Below are 17,733 nucleotides of genomic sequence, written 5' to 3'. Positions count from 1 at the left end.
TGTTTCATTGCTCTTTTGCAGATAACCAGCAATTTTGTGCAACCCTCATTTGGTCAGTTTGGTCAGGTGAGTTTCTTTTTGATGTTTGCCTCAGCACCACCCAGCTCAATTCAGACGGCAGTGAGGGATCCCTGGCTGGGACATCACATTCAGCTTCCTGTTGCTTTAGGGAATTATTTGTACAATGACTGGCCTTGCTTGTCATGTTCCACTCCCATAAATTTGTATCACAAAGAGGCCAGTTAGAAGATATGCCTTTAAAAAATTGGTGCCCTATCAGTACATAAGTATATAGATATATGTACTGGAGCAACAGCACATACACATTCCACTAACATGCGGAATGCAGGAGAATGGAAAATAAAACATGCACGTGGGACGGAGCAACCCACAACATTTTCCATCGTGAGCTGGTCAGTAAATAAGACAGACTTTAATCTGGAATTTGGAGAAAAACTGTGCCTCCTAACAGGTGGGGAAATAAAACAGACTGAGGAAAACAAACACGTTACCAGGTACAGTAGAGGAATTCATAAAGGCATTTGTCAATTGGTCAATCGGACTCATGCCATGAATCAGGTAATGAATTAATAGAGAACAAAAGGAATCATTAAGGAGTAGGAAAAATGGATGATGGAAAGATAGAGAAGGAAAGATGAACAATGTAATAGCTTGGAAAAAGTATATGTGACACAGAGTTTGGGATTAGGTTCGCCTTATTTGTCCATGTCAGTGTGAATTTTACCAAGAAAGGCTCATTTCTGGATGCGGCAAGATTGAAGTAGACTGTTCAATGACCCACTCTTTCTTGGGAGGATCCAGGAGTGGGGGAGGGATTTCAATATATCAAGTCTGCAATTACAGGATTTGTACACTTCTAACTGGATGCCATTCAAATTGAAGCCTCCACTGTCAGAAATCAAAACAAGGCCCAAGTGTCTGTAGACAATCTCACAACAAAAGAGAGGGGCTGACAAGTACAATATAAGTGGCTTGTTCCACAGAGATGTGTGCTGTGGGCTGGCTGGTGGGATCCCACAGGGGTGCAAATGTATTTGTGCATGGTGAGTGTGGCCACCAGGTAGAATCATGGCTGCTAATTTATACTTGTAGGCATTGTCCTGGTTGGCCCGGTAGGGTCTCTACTGCTGCAGACTGATCTTGTGCCTAGTCCTCATTTTGTGGGGCAATGCTCCCATGCCTCAGGGAGCCACTTCAGGTCAGAATCAGGGGTAGAAATTCTTTCTCATATATTCTCAAATAGAGAAGTTCAGTCTTTAAGCAGAAAGCACTCTTGTGGTCAATGCAGATCTTATGAGTATAGCTATTCAAAGTATGGGTAGCAGAGGCCAGCACATAATACATTTAGGAGAGATTTAGAGTGGTCACACCTCAGCCAGCCACTCAGCAGTGACAGCATTTTCATGAGCTCTCCTGGACAAGCATGGTGAACAAACTCGGAGGGAAGTAATGTGTGTTCCACCACCAAGCCCGACATCTCAGAACAGCTTTTAACTACATACATCATTTCTGGAAGGAGTGGAAGTGATTGGTCACTGGATAGCACTCTATTGATAAACCGTCACTGTGGCTACAATCATTCTTGACCAGGGATATCAGCTATGTATTACCAAACTTTGTTTGGTGAACTACATACATTTTACATTGCAAACTCGACAGAGTAAAAATGTCTGTACACCTAATCCTATGCCATCAAGCATGAAGTTTATCCGTAGACAAGAAACAGAGGTTATTTTTAGATTGAAGTGGGTGGAACTTTCGGTGTCACTTAGTCTTCAACAAGTCAGAGGTGCTGACACGGACATTGGATTCAGCACAGAGCAGTGTTGGGTCAAATTTAATAAAGAAGAGTAGCATAGGGCCTCAAAACACAGGTCCACACTTATTCAGATAGCATCTATATATCATAAGAGAAAGTGCTACTGGCTAATATTAAATTATGAGCCTTATATGATGATCTACTGTAGGATGGATACTTTTAACATATGGAAATTTAGAACTACCATAATAACATGCTTATGACTATCACGGAAATCCCCTACAAGAGAAGATAGAATCTCCGTATTGTAGGATACATCACTGACCATGTCTGTCAACTCATAACCAGCATATAATGATATGTCCAAAGCATGAGAACTGAATTGATAATTCATGTGAACCTATAACTAGCGTCTGATGAGATAAGTAGGATGAGATCTCAAGACTGTATGATATATTACTGATGACGTCTATTAATCTACAAGCAGGTTGAAAATGAACTCCTACTTCACAGCATCCTAAATAGATCTGTGGAAATATTACTGCTGTGGTAAACCCTAATACTGCCACAATTTCCATTATGAATGACTGGTGGCCTAACTCGATGGAACATAAGACTGAATATAAGACTACCACAAAAATGGTCTACATACAACTCAGTCAAAAACAATTTTGCAGGCAATTCCATGCTGGGTGTGGGGGGTCAAAGAAAACATGAAGTTCGGATCCAAACATCCATAAAACTCAACTGATAACTGTGTAAGGGATGCAAATACATGAAACTGAAGCGCCCAAGAGCAGTCATAAAGAAGGAAACTCGTGCAGCTGCATGAACATACTGTGCCACAGTGCCGGTCAAGAAGGAAACAAAGGGTTCCCTCATATATTATGGAGCATATTTACAAAAACATTACACAGCGAAGCGCAGCAAGTCACCTTGCTGCGATGCGTGACAAGGAAATGACAGGAATGTGCTGTATTTAAAAGAAGATGACGCATTTTTGCCCTTTCCTCTGTGCTGGTGCACAACCATAGTGCAAGTGTGCCTGCGTTGCAAACAGGGTTGTTTTTGTGCAGAAAGGGGCAACTTCCTGCACTAAAACAATCCCCTGAGACTTTTTCCTCTTTCTATGAGAAGGAATTAAGATATTTCTCCTCGTTACACCTCTCCTGGGGAAGCTTATCTTTTTGGCGTATTCCCAGGTTTACCTGCTCTTGTAAATCTGGGAATGTGTCAAAATCCATGGATGCTGCGTGGCACAACACACTCAACATCCATGGAAACACCTCCCTGGCACAGAGTAAAGCAACACAGTGATTTGAAGGACGCTGCATGGTGCAAGAGTGACGCACTTGGTTCGTAAATATGCCCCAAAGTTTTCAAGTGCACCCTGCAGACGTTATTAGACATTGTAAGACAAATTGAGGTGAACAACATACCAAAAAAAACTACAAGAGAGGTCATAACCCCCATATTAAAAACTCGCTCTGTCTTGGTCACTGATGTCTTCAAAAATGCATCAGTTACATGAAAGTTCCAATCTGTTCAACCACGTTGTTCTGAAATTCAGGTGCTGGGTAAAAACTGCCAATGGAAACTAAAGCAAGCCTTTAAAATAGACACAACCTAAATGTCTGTGTAAACGATGCTAATCTGAAGTACGTTCAGTTCCATAAATGAATCTCATTGACCCTTGATTTAGTGTCTCCAGAGATTAAAAATACAACAAACACATGTTCCAAAGCTACCCTTTGGTTCTATGGTGAGTGTGTCTCTCTCAATCCCATGGCTAGGAAAGTTCAATCGTATGGTGAAAAATATATTGCATTTTAAAGACCCTCTGAAAACCTGCAGGTGTTGGGAAATTCAACTATGTAACTAACCATCTGATGGCTTTATACTGGCTCCCAGTGCAAAATAAGAACCTGTTTAAGGCAATGATCTGCTACAGTGTGGTTAGCCCACACGGGTGCTACTGAACAAATGCAGCTTAAATAATAAATAAATGGTTGTATCTCACAACCAGCCCTGAGCAGCGACATTCACCAAGAAGTTCATTCCTTTGATGCAAACAAATGGGCAGACATATGGGTACCCATTCAGGGGAAGAGTAAAGATGCACTAGGGAAGGATTCTGTCCCCTTAAAGGCATGTCATCCAATAGAGGGGCCATTGATTGCACACACGTGTATATATCTGTGCACTATAGGCAAACCCCAAAGTGTACATCAATTAAGGGGAAAGGCATTCAATCAATACAAAATGTATGCTCCTACTTGATCATAAATGACAAAATACCTATGCCCAGACGATCACACAACGCCGTACAGTATTGCTACATTAATGTGTCTGCCGTAAATGAAAAGATCACATCGTCCTGAATCCTGGTTGCTAAGTAAAGATCCTTCTGTCATTTAGACACACAGATTCCCGCATACAAGCACGAAGGGCAAAAGGGAAGACTATGCCTGTAATATAATTGAAGTGCCCCATACCACATATGTATTTAACATATGCCAGGGCTTACATCTAGGTGCACGCAAAACACAAGGATAGTGAAAGAAAACGAAACATCAACGTCATCAGGCTAATCCCATGGAACTAGCAATAAAAACAAGGCCTGATGACGTTTTTGTTGGACCTTGAGTTTCTACCAAGCACATAATAGCGGAAATGTCCAGAGTAAAACCACAGTTGTGTGCATGGGTAAATGACCATGGCCTGAGCTTGCACATGAAGGAGCAGATAAAACCAACATACTTATACAAATAGCATAATTTCAGTACATTAAGAGAGCTTTTACTTGGCACCACAATATGCACTACAATTGATCATTCATCTTACATATGTATATGAACAGCTAATAGTAGCTAACAAAATGCATTGCAACCGCTTTATTAGCCTACAGCATCCCTTTTATCGTACCCAAAGTCTTAGCATTCAGACCCCTTGCTAGCCCTGAAAACCCAACAGTTCCATCATCGTTCCTCTTCCAACTGCCCAGTTGTCATGTCCCATTCTCCCTTGACTACACCTTGCTTTAGAGTAATCCTCTGTGGAAGAGCAGGACCATCTTTGTCAACTTCTGAGAACATGTCCATTGTGCTACTATTTTGCACAATGCTTATGGTAGTGGTTTGATGTCAACAACCAAGGCACTCAATTATGTCAACAGATGCACATGTATTTGCTGTAGGCCCTGGTGTAAGGAAATGTCCACTGCCTAAGCAGTTAGTGGAAGGCGTCGTTATCCCCAAGTGCAATTTCATCTCTCATGCCTCAATCCTCCTAAACTGAGGAGGCTAAAGAACGATCAGTTGGAATACTACAAGGAGTGATTGCCAGTGGTTTGACTTATTGCAAGAATTCCTCCCATCATCTTTACATGTTTGATGACGTCCTACATTCCCACCATGTGGTGCATAATTTCCTCACTACTAAAGTGTCTCTCTTACGCCCAAGATGGCAGCCGCGTGGCATTTTTAGACCTGATGATCTTGGGAGGCAAATCGTTAGAAGCAGTATTTCACCTTCCGTACTCTACACACAAGGCTAGGTCGCAAGGCTACTTTTCCAACCATCGTACTTTCCAGAATAGGGTTTGCGACTGGCTGTGAATGCTTTGCACCATGTAATGGAGGCTGCAATAAAATGTGTGGATCAATCATTGATTTGCCTATGCCAAAAAGGCTGATGGGAAAAAATGCTTCCCCATCCAATTAGATTTCAATGTTTATTTAAGTTTGATTCTCCTTGAATACATATCCGCAGATAATCTGCGCAGAAACTGCCAATATGTGCAAAACATGAATACTTTGAAGCCCACCAGATATTTTTTGGGACTGCAGATAGCTCAAAAACATTTGAATATATTTATACCAAACTACTGAATGGTCTATTCTGAGCAAAATTCTATCTTCCTGCTAAGTGCGGTGTAATTATGCTCAGCAATTTACAATGGACCAAACAGCAAACATTTCAAAAGATTATTGCATGGAGGAAACTATTTAGAGTTGGGGAAACTTTTCCTTGCAAGGAGAGGCAGTCAGTTATTCTCCCATTGTTTGAATTGATAACAATGTCCGCCTACTAGAATGTGCATTTCATACAGCTGTTCACCTGGATAGAGGAGTCCAAATGCCTAATTTCATCCTTCTCTGCCCTCACTGTCAAATTTTGCTCTGCGACAATCTCTTCTCAAAGATATGAGTACCAAACAATTGTTGACATGGTGATGCCTGTTCGTTTAGCCTGCCTTAGTGTTAAAAAAACAGACATCAAAGTAGTCTTAGTGGTCAACGTTATACGCAAAAAAATATTTTCTGTCTCTGACCCTGAAAGATTATCAACTAAGGGCGACAGAGCCTCTATTGCACCTACCTTCATATGAGGTTCTAGTACTGATCTGGGAGTCTTTAGGTTAAAAAAGCAGGAGTCATACTCAGAAAAAAAAATCAGTGCGACAAAGCTGCATGAGTTACCTCACTCTCTGTGCTCCAGTGCCAGAGATTTAATGCAAAGCATGCAGTATTGGTCTTTTACTCGCCATGGCGCATGTCACAAACAGAATTGACTCTTATATCTTAAAACTGATGATATTTGTTAACAAAATCAATTGTACTTTTTTGATCACAAAATAAATGAAAGTCTGTGTTTGACCTGCAGACTCCTGAAACTATGACCTCGTGTTTACAAACACATCACTACTGTTGGGGGCAAAGCATACTGGTTTATCGTACAACCCACCATGATGTGACCAGTAAATGTTTTGAGTTTTAAGAAAAACAAGGGTACCCCAATACGTGAACCTGGGGTGAAATATGCAGTAAAAAAACAATGGTTCGGGTGTGGCCAAAAGGTCCAATAATAAAGTGATCCTAAGGAGAGCACTTATGGTTAGAGAGTTGAAGATTAATTATTTTAAAGGAGCAAACAAATTGAGGGCTTCAGTTAAAGTCACTCTAACTAAACTTATTGGCAGCAAATCATTAAGCTCAATTTATACAGCTGACCCTGCCTTTCAAGTTTACACATATGTGATATTCTCACGCTTGTACCTTCAGCGAATTAATCGAATCAGCGAGTGAACTCGTCTACCCTCAGCTGTTTTCTGAAGCCCTCAATTGCTCTTCCTTGCGCTACGAATAATTGCATCAATTCAGATTGCTCACCCGTTATATGTCCTGATGATGATCTCGAACAGTTGAGATCAAAACGCCGTTGACCCTTTACAACAAAACTCTTCCTATTCTATAAAGTTGCTTGAGGAGTTTTACACTATTGTTGTCAATGCGATGCCGTTATTTTAAACTTCACCATCACTCTGCACGTCACGCCTCTTTCACTTATTGTGTGAGCACCTGAATTCTATTGTTGTAGAAATAAATGTTTCACATGAACTGACTTATGTCCCTATGTATATATATATTTTTTTTTTAAACCTTTATTTTCAAAAATCTGGACACAGCTATTTAGCCGACAACCCGGAGGTTCGGCAGCTTCGATAAAAAGGAACAGAGACGCGTCCACAGTACAGTGAAGGAGGAGTGCAAAGATTCCATTTTTTAAATAAACACAAAACACACAACAACCCCCAGCAAGGCAAGAACACTGAATGCCCATGGTGATAGCCCCCCAGGGGAGGCAGGACCCCAATCATCTACCATTTACAGTACTGTGAAAGAGGAAGAAGGGGGACAGCAGAGGCCAAAGAAGTCCATTAACCATACTGAGCTGGAAAGAAGGTTAGGAGGAAAGCTGTTCCTCGGGGGGATCCAAATCAGGGGCAAGACAAATTCCCCCCCTGTATTGATTCCACCGCCCCCAGATGGCGTGCCACTTCCGAGGGCGGCCTCTAGCGCAATATACCGTCTTCTCCCTTAGCATACTCCAGTCCATATTTTCTTTCCACGCGGTCAATGTGGGGGGCCCCACGGATCCCCACAATCGCGCTATATCTCTCTTAGCGACCATGTTACCCAGAGTCACCCATTGGGTCTGCGCCGCATTATGATCAGTGGGCCCCCAGACATTCAGGAGACAACACCGCGCTTCCGGCTGCATAGCAATGCCCGTCACCTCCCCCATCACTGCATGGACTCTCCTCCAGAATTCCGTGATGACACCACATTCCCAAATGATATGCAGGAAAGTACCCACCATACCACATCCCCACCTGCATAGGCCGTCCTCCGAGAATCCCATGTGAACCAGCCTTGGCCCCGTCACATACACTCGATGCAGTATTTTAAGCTGCACCAGCCTCAGACGCGACGGGATCGCAACCTCCTTAGGAGAGGAAACAGCAGACTGCCAATCCTCGTCATCCAACTCGAGGCCATCCCTAGACCACTGGTCCCTCAATCCCAGAAGCATATCCGCCCGGACGTTGATCAGTTTCTTATAGATGAGCGAGATCGTGCTCTCGGGCATATGGCCATCAAGGACCCGGTCCTCCAAAGGAGAGGACTCAGGCACCTTCTCACCCTCTATGAGGACTGATCGGAGGGCGTGACGCACCTGAATATAGCGGAAAAACTCAGATGGCCCCAGCTCATACTCCTTCTGCAACTCTTCAAAGGACTTCACCCTCCCCTTAATCAGGACATCTCCTACCCTGGAGATGCCGATCAAGTCCCATTTGTCAAAGCCTTTTGTGTGCCAAAGCCTACCCAGTCTCTCAGATTCAAACAGCGGGGTAGCGAGGGTGAGCCTATCCTTCCAGCCCAGCGAGTCAGTTGCCATCTTCCACACACGCACCGCCACACCAGTGGGCCCCGTGAGGGACGAGTCCAGGGACCGCGAATACAACGCCCTGTAATAGTTACCACCACGCAGCAACCACCTGTCCATGGCATACCCAGGGCTGAGGGCAGGGCCATAAAACCCATGATTAATCGCACTAAGCTGGGTGGCCCAATAGTACCGTCGGATGTCTGGAAGCGCAATACCCCCGTCGTACCATGGAAGCGTCAACTTTGCAATAGCTATTCGCGGCCGCCCGTCCCACAGCAACGTTCGTTGGAGGCCTTCGACCTCCCGAAAGTAGTTGGCCGGTACCCAATCCAAAGTATTCTGCAGTGCGTAGAGGAACCGGGGAAGAGACATCATTTTGTACAGGGCCGCGCGCCCAACGAGGGAGAGCGGCAGCCTCCGCCAGCCCTCCACATCCCGCCTCAGGCGCGCTAGGGGGGGGAGCAGGTTCCTCTCATATCGCACGGCAGAGTCCATGGAGACTCTCTAACCATAAGTCCTCTCCTTAGGATTACTTTATTATTGGCCACACCCGAACCATTGTTTTTTTACCGCAGTAAATGTTTTGAAGCATATGTCATTTTAGGTCACATGCTTGCACGCAAGTCCAACTTTTGATCAAGTCCAACTTTTGATTATTATTTTGATGCCATAGGGTTTGGATTGTGTTTCTACAGAAATGCCATACTTTACCAGCCACAACAAGATGGTGGAACATGGACGACTTCTACAATGGATCAACCACAAAAACACATTTAATTGATGCATCCACCACCATCGAATCTTACATTCTCACCTTCCAGGTCATACGAGAATGACTCCAGGTGGTGTGGGATGGAAATAAAATCATTTCTATTTGGTGTGGGATGTCATACAAAGTTGGCACAATCTGATCCGCATCAGGCTTGCAATCTGTGCTTTCCTTGAGATCACGCTAAATAAAGCTGTGTGACATGTTTAGTTATGTGGGTTCTAGATACCTACTTCCAAACTATTTAGTTCAAGATGGAAGTGTTACAAAGTGGTGCTCTCCTTGTAGGGGAAGCCACTTCATAACCGCATTTAACCTCAAAGATGCCTACTTAAAAGATGCTTCTAGCTCATTGCAAATACCATTTTTTTACTGTAAGGGCAAAGCATTATCAATTACAGTTGCATTTTTCTACACAAAATGTGCAACAAAAGGGTTCAACAATTGCCGTGCAACACTGGCAGCTCTTAATTGCCTCCTAGGCGTTCATGTTTACCCATTTCTAAAATTTTCTGAGTGCGAACCCGGAATGCCCAGCTCGCTCTAACAATGGAAAAAGTACACTAATGTCAATGAGTTTTTCCAGTTTTCAAGATATCGTAGTCTGTGACAGTAAGATTAGTTCTAACAACATTGGGCATGATTGCTTTGTTCATAGAGTTAGTTCCCAATGCATGTGTGCAAGTGTATCAGTTGCAGAGTAATTGGCAACATATTGTGCACAAGTTTTCTGGGACTGGGACGATGATTCAGGGCTGTTTTCACTTCAAATCAAGTACAAACTGCTATGGTGGAATACCGACATCTCATGATCGAGCAACGCTTTGAAAACCGCGCCACAGATAACCGGTCAAACAGCTCCCTTCAGCGATGGTGAGCACCTAGGCCCTACTTCATTACAGGGGTGGCCGGCATGGCTCGCTGGTGGGGAGGGGGGTGGCGCGGGGGGGGGGAGCTTTCTCATGGGCTGCTTTTAAAACAATAAAAATTAAAAAAAACTTACCTTGCTACTGCCGGTTCCTGCATCTTCTCTCCTGCTCTCCTGCTCTCCTGTGTCCAACTCCAGGTCGAACGGGAAGCAGGCAGCCAGCACCCACCCCCATAGATAATCACAACACCCCAATGGAACGTTGTGATTGGTCTGAGCGCAGTGACACGGCACTCAGCCAGGGGCTGTAGGGGTGGGCTTGTTCTCCATGCAAGCTGTAATGAAGCCTGCATGGAGAACAGGGGAGTGTTCATGACTCTTTTGGGCAGCCCGAGAGGGCCGACCAAATAGTCATTGCGCACAGGAATATCTACCACTCCTTCCCTTCAGGTCTGCCCCACTCCCTCACGCACTGTTGCAGCAGCAGGAAAAAAAATTATGATAATTACATTCTGCTGTTATCATTTTATTTTTCCCTTTCTTTGCTGTTCCTTGCAGTGGGGCACTTCTCCACCGCCTTAGCGAAGGAGCCGCCACTGCTTCATAGTTCAAAGAAGATGGATCCGAGCAAAGAACAACAACCTTTTATCAAAGTGCTTGAATTGAAGGCAGTGTTTCTACCCCTGAAGGCATTCCAGATGCACTTGTTGAGCAAAATGTGCTAATAGGCACAGCTAATGTGGCAACCAGGTTTTATGTTCTCTCTGTTATTACACAATAAATGTGGCATCCATCTCCTTGCAGAACACCCCCCAGGGACAGACAATGACTTTGCAGACCTACTCAGTAGACATACACATGGAATCTAAATAAGAAGCTTCTCAACTCCTACTTCCAAAAGTGGGGCACACCAGTCATAGATCTGTTATCCACCATCAAAAAGATAAAGGGTCATGCTTGCACTGGTGTGGGCAACAGCTTGCTACAGGTAAATAACATGTTCGAGGCATATGAGCTGCAGATTACACACTGTGCATAGATCACCATCTGGTGTTGGGCCCGGATGTTGCAGTTGTTTTTCTTTTGGAAAGTCTTTGGAAGTCACGAGGTATGTGACTCCTCCTTTGGATCATATTGCGCATGGGCTTCGGCTCCATCCTCAGATTGTTTTTTTTTCTGCCATCAGGCTCGGATGTGTTCTTCGCGCTCCAGTTCAGAACTGTTCCAGTTTTCCTGTTCGGCGTGCAATCCTCCTCCCTTCGACGGTATTGTCTCGATCCCGTTCTGCACACTCGACGCGACTCTCAACAATCGAAGTCTTCGATTCCGGTCGTCGACGAAGGCCTTCAGGCCTACTTGGGCTTCGGTCCTGGCTGATGGAAAGGACGCCATTTAAAAAGTGTCCTCGATGTGGGTCGAAGTTTCCCCCACACCGATCTCCATGAACACGAGGCAAGAGACTGTCCAGCTTGCGCCTCCTTCCGATCGAAGAAGACGATCCGGGACCGACGAGCAAGGAGAACAATGGCTCACTCGTCGACTTTGATTCGAAGAAGGCGTCGATGTTCCGGAACAACAGCACACCGAAGAGGGCCTTGTCAGCGCCTCCGAAGCTGACGACTCTGACGTCGAGGGCATCACTCTGGCACGGAGGAGCGTGAGTACAGACGTCGACCCCGACCCTCAACCCCCCTCCATGAAATTGAAAAAGGCTTCGGTCACGCCTTCGGGCCTAGGTATGCACCAAAGACTGCTTCCCATACCTCGCTTCCGGGCCGGGTTAAGAAGCCCATCAAGCCTTCAGACAGCTCGGGCTCGAGCCAGCCTACCCTCGGTGCAGAAAAAAATCTCATCGACACCGGCACCGAAAAAGAAAACGCCCCTTTCCTCATCGGTGCCGAGCTTGACACCGAAGCACTCGGCGCGAAGACTGGCACTGGCTCCTTGGCACCGATAACATCCTCGGAGCCGAGCAAGAAGCTGGAAAGCCTCGACTCACAAACTTCGAAGCCGAAACCCACCCCGTAACCGAGGAAGTCAAAAGACACTTCTAAACCCCACGGTTCCAAACCAAGAACCAGTGCCGAATCGATGCCTAGAAAACCCACGGCTCCGACATCATCGGCACCAAAGGATCTGCCCCTTACAGAGGAACTGTTTCGACCCAATCGATTCCAGAAAACCCTCGTAAAGGATCCAAAGACTGGGCATTTGACGGTTAGCACCAGAAAAAGATCACTGGACAAGCCTGCACCAGCTCCACCACCAAAAAGGAGAGACTTTGCCACCTCCCCTTTGAGGATTCCTCCTCCTCCTCCTCCTCCTCCACCTCCACCTCCTCCTCCTCCTCCTCCTCCCCCACCCCATCATTCTCCCACACCATCTCTAGATGAGGATGATGATGATGACATTATCTACGACACAGGGAACGGGGCGGACAACCAACCAACAGGGAACCCTACTCCTACAGAATCCCCAGACCCATGGGACGACAACAACATCCCAGACGTCCCTAACGTCCCGCACAATCTTTACCCTTCTAGACTCTCCCACCCCAGAAGACACCATGGGCTTTAACCAGCTACTCCATAGGGATGCCCACTACCACGGGGTTGATCTCCACACAAACCCTGAAGAGGAGGATTTCCTCTTAGATACATTTGACACTGCACAGAGGTCCACCTCAATTCTGTCCAATGCTTAAGGGGGTTATTAAGCACGCACCAGAGGTCTTTAAAGACCCCATTAGGGCCAGGGTCATTAACCCTCGCATTGAGAAAAAATATAAGGCCGCCCCAACAGATCCAACCTACATTAAAGGCCCCGCACCACTAGACGCCCTGGTAGTCTCCAATGCGAGGAAACGTGCCAATTCCCAGGCATCAGGTGAATCTCCACCACCAGATAAGAAGTCTAAACTCCTGGACACCTCTGGCAAGTGGACAGCGTCCCAAGCGGCCAACATATGGCGCATTGCTAACACCCAATCGCTCCTAGCCAGATATGACAGGGCACATTATGATGAGCTAGAGTCAATAATCCAACACCTCCCTGGCAAATACAAACACAGGGCTAACAAACTAATTCAGGAGGGTAAAACTATCACTAATACCTCCATCCGTTGAGGCCTCGATGCAGCTGACACCGTCTCCAGGGCAATAAATACTAGCGTCCTTCTGCGTAGGCATGCCTGGTTACGCATTTCAGGATTCAAACCTGAGGTTCAGAGTTCCATCCTCAACCACCCCTGTGATAAGAAACACCTGTTTGGCCCTAATGTCGATGTAGCCCTCGAAAAAATGAAAAAGGACACAGACACGGCAAAATCTATGGGAGCCTTCCAGTCGCGAGCTCCCAGGCGCTCCTTTCGCCATTCCTCCTTTAGAAGCACCCCCAGAGGCTACTCCTCTGACAGCGCCTCCACTTCCTACAACGCCCCACCCAATCCACCTTCACTAGGGGTTACCAAAGAGGCAGTTACAGTGGTAACAACAACAAAGGCAGAGGAAAAACTAACACCTCCTGCTCTGCCTCCACCCCCACCCAGTGACTTCCCTCCACTCCCCCCAGACTATGACACTCCAGTCGGAGGCAGACTCCACAATTTCCTTCCTGTCTGGGCTACCATCACCTCAGACAGATGGGTGCAACAGAGAATGCAATCAGGCTACTGTCTAGAACTAACATCTACCCCCCCAACCATTACACCCAAACAGAACCCAATGTCACATGAACATTTGTCACTTTTAAAGCAGGTGATCTCCCTCCTACAAAAAAATGCAATAGAACCAGTGCCTACCCACCAACAAAACAAGGGAGTTTACTCCCTATATTTTCTCATACCAAAAAAGGACAGCTCTCTAAGACCCATTCTGGACCTCAGACCCCTAAACCAATACATACACTCAGACCACTTTCACATGGTCACACTCCAGCAGGTACTTCCTCTGCTCTCCCAGGACGACTTCCTGACCACCATAGACCTCAAGGACGCCTATTTCCACATTCCCGTTCACAACGCTCACAGGAAGTTTCTCAGATTCGTAGTGGACGGTCACCACTACCAATTCAAAGTACTCCCCTTCGGAGTCACCACAGCGACGCGAGTGTTTACCAAGTGCCTAACGGTAGTGGCAGCACACCTGAGAAGACAACACATCCACGTCTTCCCATACCTAGACGACTGGCTCATAAAAGCCAGCTCATACAACCAGTGTGTACAACACACTCACGCCACTATTCAACTAATTCACTTCACAGTAAACTACGCCAAGTCCCATCTGCATCCCTCCCACGTACAACAATACCTCGGTGCCACCATAGACACCTCAAGAGCATTAGCCTACCCCAGTCCCGCCAGGATAGCAAGCATACAAGCTCTTCACGCCAAATTTCAACCACAACGCTCTCTTCCAGCCCGAGTGTTTATGCAACTTACAGGGATGATGGCCTCTTGCATATTCATAGTACCTCATGCAAGACTCCAGATGCGTCCTCTCCAAGAGTGCTTAGCACGCCAATGGAACCAGGCTCAGAGTCAATTATCAGATCTGGTGTTGGTAGACGGTCGAGCCCATCGCTTTCTGCAGTGATGGACCACCAAAAACCTTTCCAAAAGGCGACCATTCCTAGAGCCGGTTCCTCAAATAGTTCTAACTGTGGACACATCGCTCTCCGGCTGGGGAGCTCACCTACTACATCACACCATGCAGGGCAGGAGGAAACCTCAACAAAAGTTACTCCACATCAACCATCTGGAGTTACTAGACATATTTCTAGCCCTAAAAGCCTTTCAAACACACGTCTCAGGCAAGGCTGTCTTAGTCCACACAGACAACATGACAGCAATGTACTACATCCAAAAACAGGGCGGCACACACTCTCTGCAGCTCTCTCAGCTAGCACAGACCATATGGAGGTGGGCCATACCTCAAAACATTTTTCTCCTAGCCCAACATGTCCCAGGAGTCCAAAACACCATTGCAGATCTGTTGAGCCGTCAAACACAACAAATCCACGAGTGGGAACTTCATCCACAAGTTCTTCAACCATTCTTTCAAATGTGGGGGCAACCACAGATAGACCTCTTCACCACCCACGAAAACGCCAAATGCCCAAGCTTCCCTGCCAGATATCCACACCGATTGTCCAAAGGCAATGCGATATGGATGAACTGGTCAGGCAGATTTGCGTATGCTTTTCCGCCTCTCCCACTCATTCCATTAGTGGTGTGCAAACTACAGCAACAATTTGGTTACCTTAATCTTCCCCCTGACTGTATGAACGTCATTAAAGAAGCTAGACGACCTACCACTAGAGCTTGCTACTCAGCCAAGTGGAAACGTTTCGTGATTTATTGTCACAACAATAATGTCAATCCCTTAGATGTGTCTATCCAACACATCATAGGCTACTTACTACACCTACAAAGATGCAACCTAGCCTACACGTCTATTAGACTACACCTTGCTGCCATAGCAGCGTTTCTACAAAATAGACAGCATCTATCACTCTTCAGAGTACCTGCCATAAAAGCCTTCATGGAAGGCCTTAAAAGAATAATTCCCCCCAGAGTGCCACCGTCACCGGTGTGGAACCTAAACATCGTTCTCACAAGACTAATGGGGCCTCCATTTGAACCTCTACATAAATGTGAGCTTCAATTTTTAACATGGAAAACAGCTTTCTTTGTAGCCATTACTTCCCTCAGAAGGGTCAGTGAGATACAAGCACCCACCATTCAAGAACCTTTTCTGCAAATGCATCATAATAAGGTTGTTCTCCGCACTAATCCAAAATTCCTTCCTAAAGTCATTTCTCCCTTTCACTTCAATCAATCTGTGGAACTGCCCATATTCTTCTTGCAGCCACAAACTATTGCAGAAAGAGCTCTACACACCCTAGACGTCAAAAGAGCTTTATTCTACTACATCGAGAAAACACAACCTTATCGCAAGACCAAACAACTATTCGTGTCTCTCTCACCACCACACAAAGGCAACCCCATCTCCAATTCTGGGATAGCTCGGTGTATTGTTAAATGCATCCAGATTTGCTACCACAAAGCAAAACGAACGCTATCTGGTCCCCCTAAAGCCCACTCTACACGTAAGATGGGGGCTTCCATGGCATTTTTAGGGAACATCCCCTTAGATCAGTGGTTCCCAAACTTTATTGACCTGTGGCTCCCTTGACCTAATCGGCAGTTGGCCGTGGCTCCCCACCATTTTTTTACCGGTTATGTAAGCCCAACCCCGGGAGTGTTTCCTGTTGTCTTCCTTAAAGTCATTGGGACGCAATGAAGGTATTACAATCATATTTGTAACAAAATAAGAAGATAACAGTTGTTTAATAAAAACTCGTTAAGTGAGAAACGACACAAGATTAATAGCCAAATATGTTTCCATGCAACTTTTTTTAACCACATCAGTCCCAGAGTGGAGTTGGACACGCCATTGCACAATATGGAAGCTTTTGTCCACCCATGCCCACAACTCCAGATCTATGATATATTCTAAAAAATTTGTTGCCTGCGAATAGGAGTTCTGCTGAGAGAGCCAGACCGCAGATCCATGAACATTGAAGGACTGGCTGCTCAAGAAATTTAACCTTTCTATCACTTAGTCTTAAGGTGTCAAACATGCCAGATTTACAACTGGTGTCTTCGTCTCCACTTGCGTTATGGCCAGGGCTCCAGGTTGTCGACACATTGGTCTGTTTTGCACCTGAAAATCTTGAAAATCCTCCCTATAAAAATTTGCAGTAATGATACCTCCAACAAAAGAATTGGGAAGTTATAATTGAGAGGAGTATGTCCTCTGCATCTAACAGTAGAGCTCCTGGAGGAGGCCTAGGCAACACCACACTTAAGCAGCCATATTGGGGGTCGGAATAAATACAGTGTCACTTGAATGGCATGAAGGAGCTTGCAGTGAAGCTATGAAGAAGGAGGCAAAGTTTCCACTTCCCACCATCAGCACTCATTTTTTTAAGAAACGGACACCTGAATAAATGTACATTTGAAAGAAAGATTTTCTCTGAGGACTAATAGAAATCGACCCTGTTACCATGGCAACATTCAATGTTTCCACCTTTGGAAACTAGGCCCTTTTTTATATAAATTAAATACTTGTTATCAATAGTTTTTAATATCTGTTTTTCCAGTATTAGGTATCTGGTTCGACAAGCATCAGAATGTATTATTTGAAGTGTGAATATATTTGCATATGAAAGTATTATTGTGGCACGTAAATTAAAAACAAAGAACAATTGGATTGGATTTACTTGTTGGCTCTCAAATGGTGCAGACTCTGGGCCTTGGGCTAAATTCTGCAGTGTCATCAGTTTCTTTCCTTGCCCATGGTCTTTGCTCAGCTGTACTCTTCACTATCATCCCATCCCTTACAATACTCTCACTCGCACAAGCACCTCTCTACTATAATGCTCAGTCACTCTCATTCCCATGTCAAGTGAGAACGTTTTTTCTGTAAGTTTTGGATAATATTAGGCGTGAAATGTTAATTATATCAGAGAAATTAAAACAATTCCCGAATTTAATGTTACGTGCAACATTGCTAGAAT

At 45.3% G+C, this 17,733-nt stretch overlaps 1 protein-coding gene across 1 annotated transcript in view; it reads left to right on the top strand.

The window, feature by feature from the left end:
- Positions 1-17,733, top strand: part of LOC146798440 (galectin-6-like) — a 309,853-nt gene that overhangs the window by 238,457 nt on the left and 53,663 nt on the right. Inside the window, exon 7 of the mRNA XM_085625709.1 lies at positions 22-66. Within this exon, the coding sequence (XP_085481835.1) occupies positions 22-66 (45 nt within the window). The remainder of the gene's footprint in view (positions 1-21; positions 67-17,733) is intronic.

This window comes from Triturus cristatus, chromosome 9, assembly GCF_964204655.1.
Source record: "Triturus cristatus chromosome 9, aTriCri1.1, whole genome shotgun sequence".
Classification (NCBI taxonomy): domain Eukaryota; kingdom Metazoa; phylum Chordata; class Amphibia; order Caudata; family Salamandridae; genus Triturus; species Triturus cristatus.
This window is presented reverse-complemented; position numbering and strand designations above follow the sequence as displayed.